Here is a 13,696-nt window from a genome sequence, read left to right on the forward strand (position 1 = left end):
TCACTTTTTCAGCTATAGTAGAAGAGTCAGAAGCTGTATCTTGGAAGATACGGTTATTTCTTTTCTTCCAAATAGCCCAAACCGAAGCAAACCAAATCACTGTCAAGAAATGGTGAGTGACTCTAGGTAGACCGGCCAAATGAGTGAATTGAAATAAATGTTGTCGTATGTCACCTGGAAACACTACAGATAAACCTAACCAAACCAAAATATGATCCCAAAGCGAACTAAAAATATTACAACCGCAAAATAAGTGAGCTGCGGTTTCCTGATCACCACAACCAGACATACAAGCCGAGTCTGCTAACAATAAGAACTCGTCGTTGCACCAAATTGTCTCTAGTAGGAAGTCTATTCCGGAGTAGGCGCCACACAAACAAAGACACCTTGGACGGTATATACCTATGCCAGACATCATCTACCAGTGACCTATCCACAGAGTTACCATTATTGGTAAGAAAGCGATAAGCTTCCTGGACCGTGTAACCATGGGAAGGATCTAAAAGCCACCTCCAAGAGTCGTGAGCATTTTCCTGCAGAACAATGTTAGAAAGTAACGCGGAACATTCCCTCACACTATCCTCCTCCCACGCCAATAACCTCCGACGCCACTCCCACCCCCTACCTCCAACCTCCCAACCTCCCCTACACATATCCTCCACCGTATTCCAATTTTTAACATCATATTTTTTTACTGTGGGTTAATGTTAATATTGATCATATAATATATGTGAAGTTTGAATAATGATATGTAAAATGGAAAAACAAATTCTAATATGTAATTTGCGATTTTTTCTACTTTTTACCCTATAATATACGCGAAGTCTAGAAAGGTGAGTTAGAGGTTAAATTATTCCATTATTTTTTGCATGCACGTTAAACTACGGTTTTCCACAACAAAAAAAATCGACCAGGAAATAATTTGTGAATTTCTTAAATAATTCATCCCTCGTTTAAAAAATTTAAAACTCAACGATGAAGGTTCTTATGATGTTCTAACCATGCCTAAAAAATTAGAGAACAAAATTTGACCCGTGAATATATGCTTACTCGGAACAAAATTGCAATTTTGAAAGTTTTAGTTGTGAAATCAAATAAATTGAGGCTTATTCCAAATGATATAAAACTTTGATGGTCCTTTCTAAGTATTTTTTTTTTAGACGTCTCTATAAATAGTCAGTTCAAAATGCAATTTCTAGGTCGAGATTTTTCTTTGTTTTAATTTTTTAATTTTTTGCGCTTTAAAAATCTATAATTAGTTCGTCTCTTGTCGAAAAGTTATAATATTTTGTGCAACGTTGTATTTTAACATCGTTAATATGCCTGCAAAAAATCATGAAAAAAAAAACAACTTTGAAGTCACTTTTCTAGATTACGTGTATATTAAAGGGTCAATATAAGAAGAATTTCAAATTACAAGGTTATAATATGCGTTTTTATTTTTACAGGATCATTTTCTAGACCTCATGTATATTACGAGGTTGTTTACACCGATTTTTGGTAATGTAAACATCGTTATCCATCAATGGTTTAGGACCGGATAATGTCTTTTTAAAGTGGTTCGTTCAAGTCTCGCGGTTTTGTGACATCACTTCATGCATTCTTTAAGAACAAAATTATTGTTCTTTTTGATGTTAGAATTGCATCCGACATCTTTTAATAACAAGTTGTCTCATGACAACATGATAGAAACTCAAGTGAGCAAATTCAAAAAGAAGAAAGAAAAGAAAGATGAAAGGAAATGCAAAGAGGAAAATAAAACAAGAACAACAATATTAAATTGCAGAAATGTAAAAGGTGGTTGGAATCTGTCAATCTATCCACTCCTGAATGCGTTTGCTCCGCGGCGTATGGGTGTTAGAGTTTCAGAAATCAAGAATCCAACCATTTGTTCTTATTACAAACTGATGTATATAGCCCTTGTAGAAAAAACTACTTCTAAATCCTATGGTCTAAATTAAAAGTAGAAATAACTTTCTATAACTTCCTAAGACATTAGGAAATGACTTTCATGCACTAAGACACAAGGAAATAACTTCCATGCACTTCAGCCTTGTTTGCTGCTACACGTTCAAATTATTTCTACTTGTCTTTGGTCGAAAAACCATATGCATGCAACACTTGGTCGAAATTGCGGTATGTCGAAGTTTGTATACTCTTGGTCGAAATCCCTTTGCACTTCGCAGCACGTCGAAATAACCCATATGACTTGTCAAAATCTTAATCATGATTTCGACCAAATATTTTATTTTTGGTATTAACAGAGGTCAATTTGAACAATTAACCCTTACCTTGTAGACGTAAAGTAAAAAAAAAAAAAACTAGACGTTGAATTGTTTCATGCTTTTTTTGCAGACATATTTATGACGTTAAAATATTATTTTCCACGTAAAATTATAATTTTTCGACAAATGACGGATTAATTATGAATTTGTAAAGCGTCAAAAACTCAAAAATAAAATAACAAAAATCTCGACATAGAAATCCAATTTTTAATTGGTTTTTTGCAGACACGTAATAAAAATACATTGAGAAGATCTGCAAAGTTTCGTAACATTCTGACCAAATCTCAAATTATTTTGATTTTTCAACCAAAACTAAGAGTGTGCACAGGTTGGGTTGGGTTGGGTCAGTTTTGGCCAAATCGTTATCAGACCCGATCAAATCTAATTATTTTAGACCGGGTAAAATACCTGCTTTTTTATGTCACCAAACCAACTTGATAATGAGTGAGTTGGTCAGGGTTGGGTCAACGAGTCACTAAACATACTTTTTTTTAAAAGTTACATATAAAAAAATATAATAAATTATATTTTATTTCATAAAAATTCTAATATTTAATTAAATTTTAGTATTTAAAATGCTAACATTTGAATTTATTTGAAAAACTTCAAAATGGATGTATGCAAATCTTAAACTATATTATAAAAAACTAAAAAATTAACAGCTTATTTGAACAAGTTGGGTTCGTGGGTCACAAGTTTGAACATGTTGGTACAAGTTGTAGTCTTGAATCTTTGCACAACTTAGTTTTTAATATTTTCAAAATTCATAACTACTTCCACAATGTTTTTTTTTCTTTTTTTAAAGAAAATTTCCACATTGTTCTTACATGCTCTTCCACCTTGTTCCTTTCCACCCTCTTCTTCATACATTAAATAAACATATTTGTGTTACAAACATGCACACACCCAAGAATCACAATAGACCAATCTCTGAAGGTTCTTAATTGAAGATGACGTCACATGAGTAATTGTTTACAATGCACTTGATATCATTTCATCTAAACTCATAGGGTTATTTTTGTCGTAGTCGATGGCGTCACATGCACATGAGTTTTGATTTTTTTTTGAGAGTTTTTATTTTTTTAACATTGTTATTGTTAAATTTATGGAAATGATATTGATTAACAATAACAATGCTATGACTTCTTATAATCAAATCAATAGCCGTCTTGGAATCAGATACCAAAAGAACCAACCTATGACCAAAGGTCCCACGAAGGCCTTTCCAATCTTCTAAAATTGAGATGAAAAGATATATGAGAGGCAAATTGTAAAAAGGAAAAAAAATAACCTTTTTACAATTTTTCCTTTTAATTTTACATTTTTCCTTTTATAGTTTTGTGTTGATCTTTTGTTTCACTTTTTATGAAACCAAGCAACCAAAAGAAAATTGCTGTTGACACATATGATAGGGCTGAAAAACACATGTAAAAGATGAAAATGCCCCTGCGGCAGTTAACTACCGAAGTAAGGAACCGACTGCAGTTTTTTTTTCCTTCTTTCCTTTTTTCGTCGGCAGTTAACTACCGAAGGCAGTTAACTGCCGAAGGAACTTCGGTAGTTAACTGCAGCCGGTTCCTTACTTCGGTAGTTAACTGCCGCATGGACATTTTCATCTTTTACAAGTGTTTTTCAACCCTATTATATGTGCAACAACAATTTTCCAACCAAAAAAGCCTCCCACATCTTTTTTACCATTTCCATATACTTCCCTATCTTTTCTCTAACTTTATTTTAAACCAAATAAGGTATATTTGAAAATGTGACACTACCAAATCCCAATCAATCAATCAATAAATGTATGGTAAGTTGTGACGTCACATATCTTCGATTTAGTATATATATGTAATCAGACAGTCAAAGACCGGCCAATGTTACGGGTAAGAGACAATACTACCACCAAACACATTTTACGTCACTCGTGTGGTGTGCTATGCAAGTTGGTTCGGCGAAAGCAACGTACAAAAATCGACGGTTATAACTAAATTTTATTCAATTTTTTACTATAACAAGATAAACACGTAAAAGGAAAGAAATCATTGATTTATAGCATAATATTAAAATATTGCTCACTGGAAATCTCATACGAATCCGAAACTCTATTACATCGTTTATTTTATCTTCAGGAAAAAGTTGATAACATCATAAGCAGGTTCAGAAGAAGAAGAACGGTACGAAAATAATGGAGATCAAAGCTGGTTTGTCAGCACTCGTTACTGGTGGTGCTTCTGGAATCGGTAACACACCAATAATTTCTTCTTCCATTTCACTTTTCAATTTCAAATATTGGCATAGCCAATTATATCATCATGTTAATGATTTCTGTTTGCAGATAAATATATATGTTTGATACTATTCTATTGATGCGTGTAATCTGATTCTATGTTTATGGTTTCTGTCTTGTCCAGGTAAAGGTCTTGTTCTAGCTCTTGCAGAGAAAGGTGTGTTTATCACAATTGTTGATTTTTCTGAAGAGAAAGGAAGAGAAACTGCAACCCTTGTTCAGAAAATCAATACCAAGTTTCATCCTAACTTACAACATCCATCTGTCTTGTTTGTCAAATGTGATGTCACCAACTCAAGTAAGTATGGCTGTAGGTGTTGTGTTTCCATTCCATGTAGTGAATTAACATCACTTATAGGATAAGGACCTTGGCCGACCTTCACCTCTTGTAAACGAGGTTCCCAATTTTCTAAAATGAATCAACGGACACGACACTAATACATGACACATTGGCATTAGTAATAATTACAAATTACAATTAAGTACATGTGTTTGTGTCTGATGCCAACACTTGTCTGACACCATACACACCTTCAATCTGAAATGTCGTTGCTACATAGCGGACAACCTTCTTCTAGGAGATCCTGGAATTAGTTAAATAATTAGTACTGACTGAAACTGCTTGTGACTAAGACCTGAATCATAATTATCTAGATTAGGCCTATACCGGCATCCCTATCATGCCGTTGGGGCTCTATCAACAGCGTTGGGCGCCTCCCCTAGCAATAGCATCCAATTTATTCAACAAGAAAAAAGTAACACCATTTAACATTTGGGCTTCCACACCTTTCAACCTCCAACTATCATGAACTAATGTAATATATAGTAAATATGGATGCCGTAAATCATCAAATGAACATGCTAGTTTGTTATACATATGTATTAACTCAGAGCCGCTAACAGGGGATCTAGCTGGTGCATTTGAGAAGCATGTTTCAACATATGGTGGACTAGACATTTGTATTGCCAGTGCGGGGATTGGTAACCCTATTCCATTCGATAAGGATCCAACGGATGGCACTCGTTCGTGGAGACACACTCTTAATGTGAATTTTATTGCTGTTTTTGACACCACCCGCCTTGCGGTGAGTTTGAAATTTGACCTGGTTTTGTTTTTTCATATCCTTTAAGTTGACTTTTACTTGATTCTTCCTAAAGAAAGTTTGTTTAAATAAATAAAGGGGATTGAAGCCATTGATTATTATTGACACATTGATTGTCCTCATTTGAATAGATTAAAGCCATGGAAGCTTTGAAAAGGCCTGGCGCAATCATCAATTTGGGTTCTGCTTCTGGTCTTTATCCAATGTATGGCGACCCTGTCTATACTGGTTCTAAAGGTTTGTCATTTACCGGCTTGAGAATTTTCTGTTTCATTTTAAAAAATTAAATTGAAGGATCCATAAGATATCCTTAAGCTTTTGCCAAAGACAAAATTTTATTATGTTTAATAAATTTTTGTTATAAACATAATTCTAAGAAGAGAGCTTTTAGCTAAAAAGTTGTTTTCAAATTAAGAAAAATTGAAGGTAGAACAAATAAAGTTGTTTAGTGTCAAACAATGAGTTATGTATCTCCACTTAATTTGTAACTTACCATTGCTCCATGGAGGACCCTTTACTCTTAGTATTATCTAATTGTTTGCTTACCCAAAAACTGAACTTACTATTGCTTCCTAATCTGTTACTTCACTTCGGCAGGTGGTGTTGTTATGTTTACTAGAGCACTCCGTTTATACAAACGTCAAGGAATCAGAATCAATGTGCTTTGTCCTGAGGTAAGAGTTGTTTTCGGACTTTGAAGAATGGATTTTTTTGGTTATAAAATTAAGCTTTAATTCTACGGAAATAATAGAAATTGTTTATGTTTAGAAATTATCTTTTCTTTTGTTTTTATTTTTCATTTCCCTTTCAATTATTAATATATCACATTATTCTTTACTTCATTTACTATTTTAAAAAAAATTATATAACAAACATTGAAAACATTTTCTCAAAAAGTCACAGAATTTTGGTATGTGATTATAGTACTCAAGTCGTAATGATTTACACAAAACTTGGGCATGATATTGTTTAAGGAAAACCGAATTCCTTATTATTTCAGCCAACATGCATTGGTTTTAAATGTGTTTCTATTTTCAAAACAAATTTTATGCTTTTTTTTACAATTTACTATAATTTCCCAAATGTTTAGTGCAGTTTATTGAAACTGAGATGGGCTTGAAGGTGGATCCCAGACTCATTAGTATGATGGGGGGCTTTCTACCTATGGAAATGGTGGTGAAAGGTAAGTCTGCATGTTTCCTTGTCCTTTGGTATACTTTGGCTAAAAGAGTGTCGGTGTTTGCTATTTGTAGAGCTTTGCTTTATATATGGTGAATGTTGCAAATGTTGCGCTGCCTCATAGAGCTGGTTGATAGGCTTCTGTTTCCCTCTCTTGCATTGCATGAACATCTAATTTTTTTCTAACTTTTATTTTAACTTGAGGAGTGGTGTTAGAATATCTAGAAATATATCATAAGTTTTTGTTTTTTTGAAAGGAAACATCTTCATATAATAAGGCAAAACAACACGTTATTTGGACCAACTTTCAACAGTTTCATTTAATATTTAATATGTCCCTTAGTTTTTTATTGACAGAAGAATATGCCCCGCATTAATAATTCAGTGATTGGTCTATATTTCTTATCATGCATAAATAAATTTTGATGTGAAATTATTTAAACCTCTCAAGGTGCTTTTGAGCTCATCACGGATGAAAGTAAAGCCGGTCATTGCCTTTGGATTACCAATCGTCGAGGTCTGGAGTACTGGCCCACCCCATCAGAAGAAGCAAAGTACTTGACACGTCCTACACGTTTCAGGAGGAAATCTGAATACCAAGCTCCATCAATTAAACTACCCGATAGTTTTGAGAAAATGTGAGTATTTGAACTCTATTTCTCTTGCTGTGGCACACACACACGCACGCGCTCGCACATGCACATGTATGCCTCTGGAAGGTGTTTTGTTTCTATTTCCGTAGTGTTGGAAAAGGTGCATTTACACATTAAAATTGGCTGGTATTTTGACTATGTATTCTCATGATTTTTTATTCATTTAAAGATGGGTTCTTTAGTGGTTTCATATAGCTGCGTACTGTTTGCAGAGTTGTTCATACCTTGACTCACAACTTTCGGAACGCTACCAGCATAGTCAGAGCACCACTGAGATTACCTATCAAACCAAACCATGTTCTTGTGAAGATAATTTATGCTGGTGTAAATGCTAGTGATGTGAGTTGTTAAATCTTTCTGAAGGACTTGTGTGCATATTTATTTTCTTAAATATCTCTCTCAGAGACATGTCCATCAGGCCCTAGCTTGCTGTCAAACAAACCAAACCATGTTCTTGTGAAGATAATTTATGCTGGTGTAAATGCTAGTGATGTGAGTTGTTAAATCTTTCTGAAGGACTTGTGTGCATATTTATTTTCTTAAATATCTCTCTCAGAGACATGTCCATCAGGCCCTAGCTTGCTGTCAAATGGCCTCAACTGTAGTAAATGGGCCTTGGTTCGGCTGTTAGAGAATAACGGATTAGCTCAATAAATTCAAGTTCAAGGGAAACAGCTTGGACTTATGCTATACCCTCATTTCATCTTGAAATCATAGTTCTATCTAGAATTCTGACAAGACTTTGTAATGATAGGTAAATTTTAGCTCAGGCCGCTATTTTGGTGGCAATAACAAAGAGACTGCAGCCCGTCTTCCATTTGATGCAGGATTTGAGGTATGATGTATCACCAAACATATATTTCTTTTATGAAGCTTTCCACTTGATGCAGCATGCCTATACTCACATGTGTATTGAAATTCATATATATTTTAGGCTGTGGGAATAATTGCAGCAGTTGGGGATTCTGTCACCGACTTGAAAGTTGGCATCCCGTGTGCATTCATGACTTTTGGAGGCTACGCTGAATTCACAATGGTGAGCAGTGTTTAACATATTGTTAATATTCTTCTTTCATACATTGAGATAATCATTGGTGTTTCCATCTACCACTTTTTATCAAACTTAGAGGTTTGATTATTAAGTGTATGTGATGGTAATACTACTGTGAATTTGTGATGCTTCTTATGATGTAAGCTACTGATGATGTTGTGTTTTTACTTGGGTTAGATTCCTTCGAAATATGCCCTTCCAGTGCCTAGACCAGATCCAGAAGCTGTTGCCATGCTTACTTCAGGATTAACAGCTTCAATTGCTCTAGAAAAGGTTGATTAATATAAGATTGTCTCGTTGCTTCAGATGTATTCTGATTTGAAACTCTAGTCATCTCATGTATCAATGAAATCCAAGCTTTTTTATGATATACTACCATCTGTGAACCTTAAATTTGGTGTTGGTTAATCTTCTACTTGATTGACGTGTCCTGATAAGAACTTTTGTATACTGCAAAGGCAGGACAGATGGAATCCGGAAAAGTGGTCCTTGTTACGGCTGCTGCAGGAGGAACTGGTCAATTTGCTGTTCAGGTGCCCTCACAAATCTAACTCCATCTTTCTTTATCATATGCATATATTGTATGTGTTACTAGGAATTAATTATTTGAACGAATTGGAAGCTTCTTGACATTTTATACTTGTAGGCGGAGCCCGGGCAACGGCAAACTCATCATGATTTAGACAAAATTCATAATGTTTTGTTTTCTGTATTTACTATACGATCTTATTTTAACGGAAGACGTTAGTTATTGATGCTATTTCTTTCCCCTTTTTTTACCAAACACGGTTTATTCTTGAGGTCATAAAAAGAACTCTTATATGTGTTCCCTTTATTCCTTGAGACCTAAGATAACTAATCACTATTTAAGAAAAAGATTGCTAGTTGTTCTTTGCGGTTATTTTCCATTGTGTGGTTAGGTAACATGTATTCTATATGCAGCTTGCAAAATTAGCAGGTAATACCGTGGTTGCCACTTGTGGAGGTGGGGCAAAGGCCAAGCTTCTGAAAGAGTTGGGAGTCGACAGAGTCATTGACTATCACAGTGAAGATATAAAAACGGTATTTTTTTTAATCCTTTGATTTGTTTGGAGTTCTGATAACCATATCTATGATATACGTTACGATAGTATACCATTGTTTGATTGTATGTAGCTGATCTCACCCAGTGAGAAAATGCTTTATGCAGCTGATCTCCTTTGATTTGTTTGGAGTTCGGATAACAATATCTATGATATACGTTACGATGGTGCCTCTATACTCTATAAACAAATATGCTCCATCACCTAGGCCAGCCCTTTAATATCAATTTATTATGTTCGCTGAGAAAAGCATAAAACCAAATGGTCATAGCCAATGTAAACTGCTTCCATCAACATGTTAAGTGTGTGACATACTTTTGCAGGTTCTAAAGAAAGAGTTCCCGAAAGGTATTGACATCATCTATGAGTCCGTTGGTGGTGACATGTTAAAATTGTGCTTGGATGCTTTGGCAGTCCATGGACGACTTATTGTCATTGGCATGATTTCTCAGGTTTTTACTTATTTTATTTTTCTTCTCATGCCACAATTGTATACACATCAACACTGTGAAAATTTCACCGCATCTATATAAGACTACTAAGTACTAGCTACCTTTACAATGTAGCATGATTCATTTGGTGATTTTAAATTCAAGTAATGCCTTGGATTTTTATCATCGTTCAAGTATTATGGAAAATGAATTTTAACCACTAATTATTTTTTCATTAATATCAGTATCAAGGAGAAAAGGGTTGGACACCGTCAAAATATCCTGGACTATGTGAGAAGCTTTTGTCGAAGAGTCAAGCTGTGGTATGTAGAAATATGAAGTTATGCACTTGCAGGCAGCCACTAATTTTCCCCCCCAATATTTCGATGTCCTGTGCAACTTCCATTTTTACTGCTAATTTACTTTTCCTATGGTCATATATATTTGGCCAAAATTTTCAGGCTGGCTTTTTCCTGGTGCAATATAGTCACATGTGGCAAGAACATCTTGACAGACTATTTGACCTTTACTCTCAGGGAAAGCTAAAGGTAATTTATATGCATTTTATATCTGTAGATCAATAAAAAAATTAAGTCATATTGGTCTGGTATTTGCTAATTGTTTGACCTGCATTAAAACAGGTTGCTGTGGATCCAAAGAGATTTATAGGCCTGCAATCTGTTGCTGATGCTGTTGAGTATCTTCATTCAGGCAAAAGCGCTGGGAAGGTATTTTGCTTTCTTAAGAAACACTGTACAGCGAGTAAACCTTCAATTTAGTTCTCAAACCATCAATCTCTCTCTTATTTAGCCTTCGAACTGTAGCAATATAATAAGTAGCCTTCGCCCTCGCCCTGTTGATTTGAAAATTGGAGAGAATGATAGTTGAAGGACTAACTTGATGAATTGAAAATAGCATAGGGACTACTTATTATATTTTCATAGCTTAGGGACATTTAGGAGATAGAATGGGAATTAAGTTGAAAGTTTAATTTATTTATTTTGATTTTGTGACTGTTGTGTAACAATCTAATTATATCATTTCTCTAGGTGGTTGTCTGCGTGGACCCAACCTTCTCTAACCATGCAGCCAAATTATAAGTCAACATATATGTCAAATATATAAGGAAGTCAAGTTTTCAGCTCTTAGCCTAAAACTTGTTCTCAAATGTTACTGGAAATAGTTGCTAAACAACTGCTGAAATATTCTGGATGCTTTCTCATTTTTTGATTACTTGAAAGAATAATGCAATTTATTTTGGTGAGAAGAATAATGCAATTATGTATACCAAGTTTATGTTTACACTACAAAACATATATCAGCACAACAAAACGAGATGTCTTGTTCTAACACCTCTACATAAAAGACACAAATTAGAAATACCAATGCAATCATTGAATGCTAGTAGTATAAGTTTGATAAGTTTATTGAGTCAAGATACTCTCCATTTTCTCCATTTGGAGAGATAAAACACAAAAAATCTTGAAAAAAGTATAAAGTAATTAATGATGGTGGGACTCATTTAATTAAAATATCCACTTTTTGTGTTTACCTCTCTCCAAATTGTATACTCTATTTATCATGACAAATGGAGAGGATCTTAACTCGTTTATTTTAAAGATGGTCCCTTCTAGGGTGAGAGAGCTTAATAGGTCTCTCACCATGAGCAACCAAAAAAAACAATTTTTAATGGTTAGATGTTAAAGTTCTATGATTCTTAGCATACACCCACAACACTTTAATTCTTATTTCCATATTCGCTTTCCTCTCCAGCTAGAACCTTCTCTCTGCTCTTCATCTTGATTAAACTAACAAATTTTTAATGTGTAGAACCCATAAATTTCTAAAACAAAATTCTCTCTTCTCTTCATCTTGAATTTATGAAAAACAAAAATTACTGGACAAAAATCTAATTTGTAACAAAACAACAACTAGACCTATAAATTTTTATTTATTGATTTGATTTCAAAGCTTTGTGTTACTCTGATTAGCCAATCGCAAACGATGGTGGAGTTTGATGAATCTGTTACTGGAATGACAGATCTTGATAACCACATTCATACCAACTGTGAAATCCAGCATGTGGATCACTAGTTTCATGTCAAAGACTCAAATTTTTGGTTTTCAACCCCTCAAATAACCTCTCAAACATCCTTCATACTTTCAATCAAACTATAGGTGGATTGATGATTATAGATTTTGATTTATTTTCATGAAAATTGCATATTTCAATTTTTTATATGCGTATTGCAGATTCTGCCGAATTTAAGTTTTTGTAGGGCGGTGTGTTCATAGAAGATCAACACAATATTTAATTAATTTTACTGGAGGAGAAAAATCATATGTTGAAGAAGGTGGTTCACTATTTTTGTTTGTATTACTCTAATTTTTAAATACATAACCATGTTATTCAAACCCAGATGTGAGAAAGGAATCAAGATGAAAAGAGAGGAGGAAGAATTAGAGGCATAGAAGTTAATTAAAATACTGATAGTATATGATAAGGGTCTATGTGACGTTGCCATCTAGCTGTCTATCAAACTCTCGCACCATGCGAGACCTAATAAGCTTGCGCACGCTAGCATCCGCCTTAAAGATAACCCTACATTTAATGCTATTTGGAATAATGAGATCCACTTATAGAAGTATAAAATTAACGATGCTTAAAAGTTGCTATTTTTAGTTGCCTTAACATATGCAATATTGCTAATGTTAGATACACCCTTAAATTATTTATTATAATTTATGAAACTTTAATTTTGAGTAGTTTTTTTTTTTTTTTTTTTTGTGGTGGCCGGGGTTCGAACCCCGGACCTTGCATATTTTTATACATTGTCCATACCAACTGAGTTAAGTTCACGAGAACAATTTTGAGTAGCTAAATAAGGCTCCAAAAGATCAAAATAATTAGCTTATATTCTAAATCGAAAAAATGACAACCAATATAAAAAACATTCAAACGCCTTTCTACAAAATATAGTCCAAATGCATAAGAAACCGGTTAAATAAGAACATACTCATAATTCGTCAAAAAACAAAAGATCATACTCAAATAAAACTTGTGAATACATCAAATTGAATAACATGAAGGTGGGTTGGAGAACTCAACTTAGAAAAGTTGTTTGTTAGTTTGAGAAATACACAACCTGACATCTTTAAATATCAATATACTTAATCAAATATTTCAAAAGGGGGGAAGGGTTCAACATATTCTTGAAATAATTAAGTTGCAATCTCTTTGGTGATTAAAAGTGAATTATATTAATTTTGCAATCTTTTTGGTGGTTGAAAATGAATCACTTTAATTTTGTTTTCAACCATCATATGTGTTGTTTTTTCTATAAAAAAAAAACTATCATATGTGGTGCTTAACCATCGTTTATGTGTGAGTAATTAATTTTATAGTGAGTTTTTTTTCTTCTTCTGGGTTGGGTTTTGAGGATGGTTGATGTAACCAATTTTTTCTATTTATTGGGATAACTTTCGCGTACTCTCATTGTTTTTTTATATTCACTATTTATTGTTTTGGTTAAAAAAAAAAAGAAAAAAGAATTCGCTGAATGTGGAACGAGTAGCCATAATAGTGACTTAATCTATCAAAATTTTAAAATTGTCTTTGATTGTGAAC

At 33.8% G+C, this 13,696-nt stretch overlaps 1 protein-coding gene across 1 annotated transcript; it reads left to right on the forward strand.

Annotated features, from left to right (window-relative positions):
* The first annotated feature begins 4,356 nt into the window (after positions 1-4,356).
* Positions 4,357-11,448, forward strand: LOC146932140 (uncharacterized). Its single transcript, XM_085703786.1, has 18 exons — positions 4,357-4,522; positions 4,694-4,867; positions 5,473-5,654; positions 5,804-5,909; positions 6,270-6,346; positions 6,768-6,855; positions 7,303-7,489; positions 7,717-7,843; positions 8,259-8,339; positions 8,439-8,540; positions 8,733-8,828; positions 9,014-9,088; positions 9,498-9,617; positions 9,961-10,089; positions 10,314-10,391; positions 10,530-10,616; positions 10,710-10,796; positions 11,118-11,448. The coding sequence occupies exons 1-18, from the start codon at positions 4,468-4,470 to the stop codon at positions 11,166-11,168; spliced, it is 1,902 nt and encodes a 633-aa protein (XP_085559912.1). The 5' UTR covers positions 4,357-4,467; the 3' UTR covers positions 11,169-11,448.
* The last annotated feature ends 2,248 nt before the right edge of the window (positions 11,449-13,696 follow it).

The sequence above is a fragment of the Medicago sativa genome, chromosome 4 (genome assembly GCF_051527215.1).
Source record: "Medicago sativa cultivar Bolivia chromosome 4, Bolivia_mono, whole genome shotgun sequence".
Taxonomy (NCBI): Eukaryota; Viridiplantae; Streptophyta; class Magnoliopsida; order Fabales; family Fabaceae; genus Medicago; species Medicago sativa.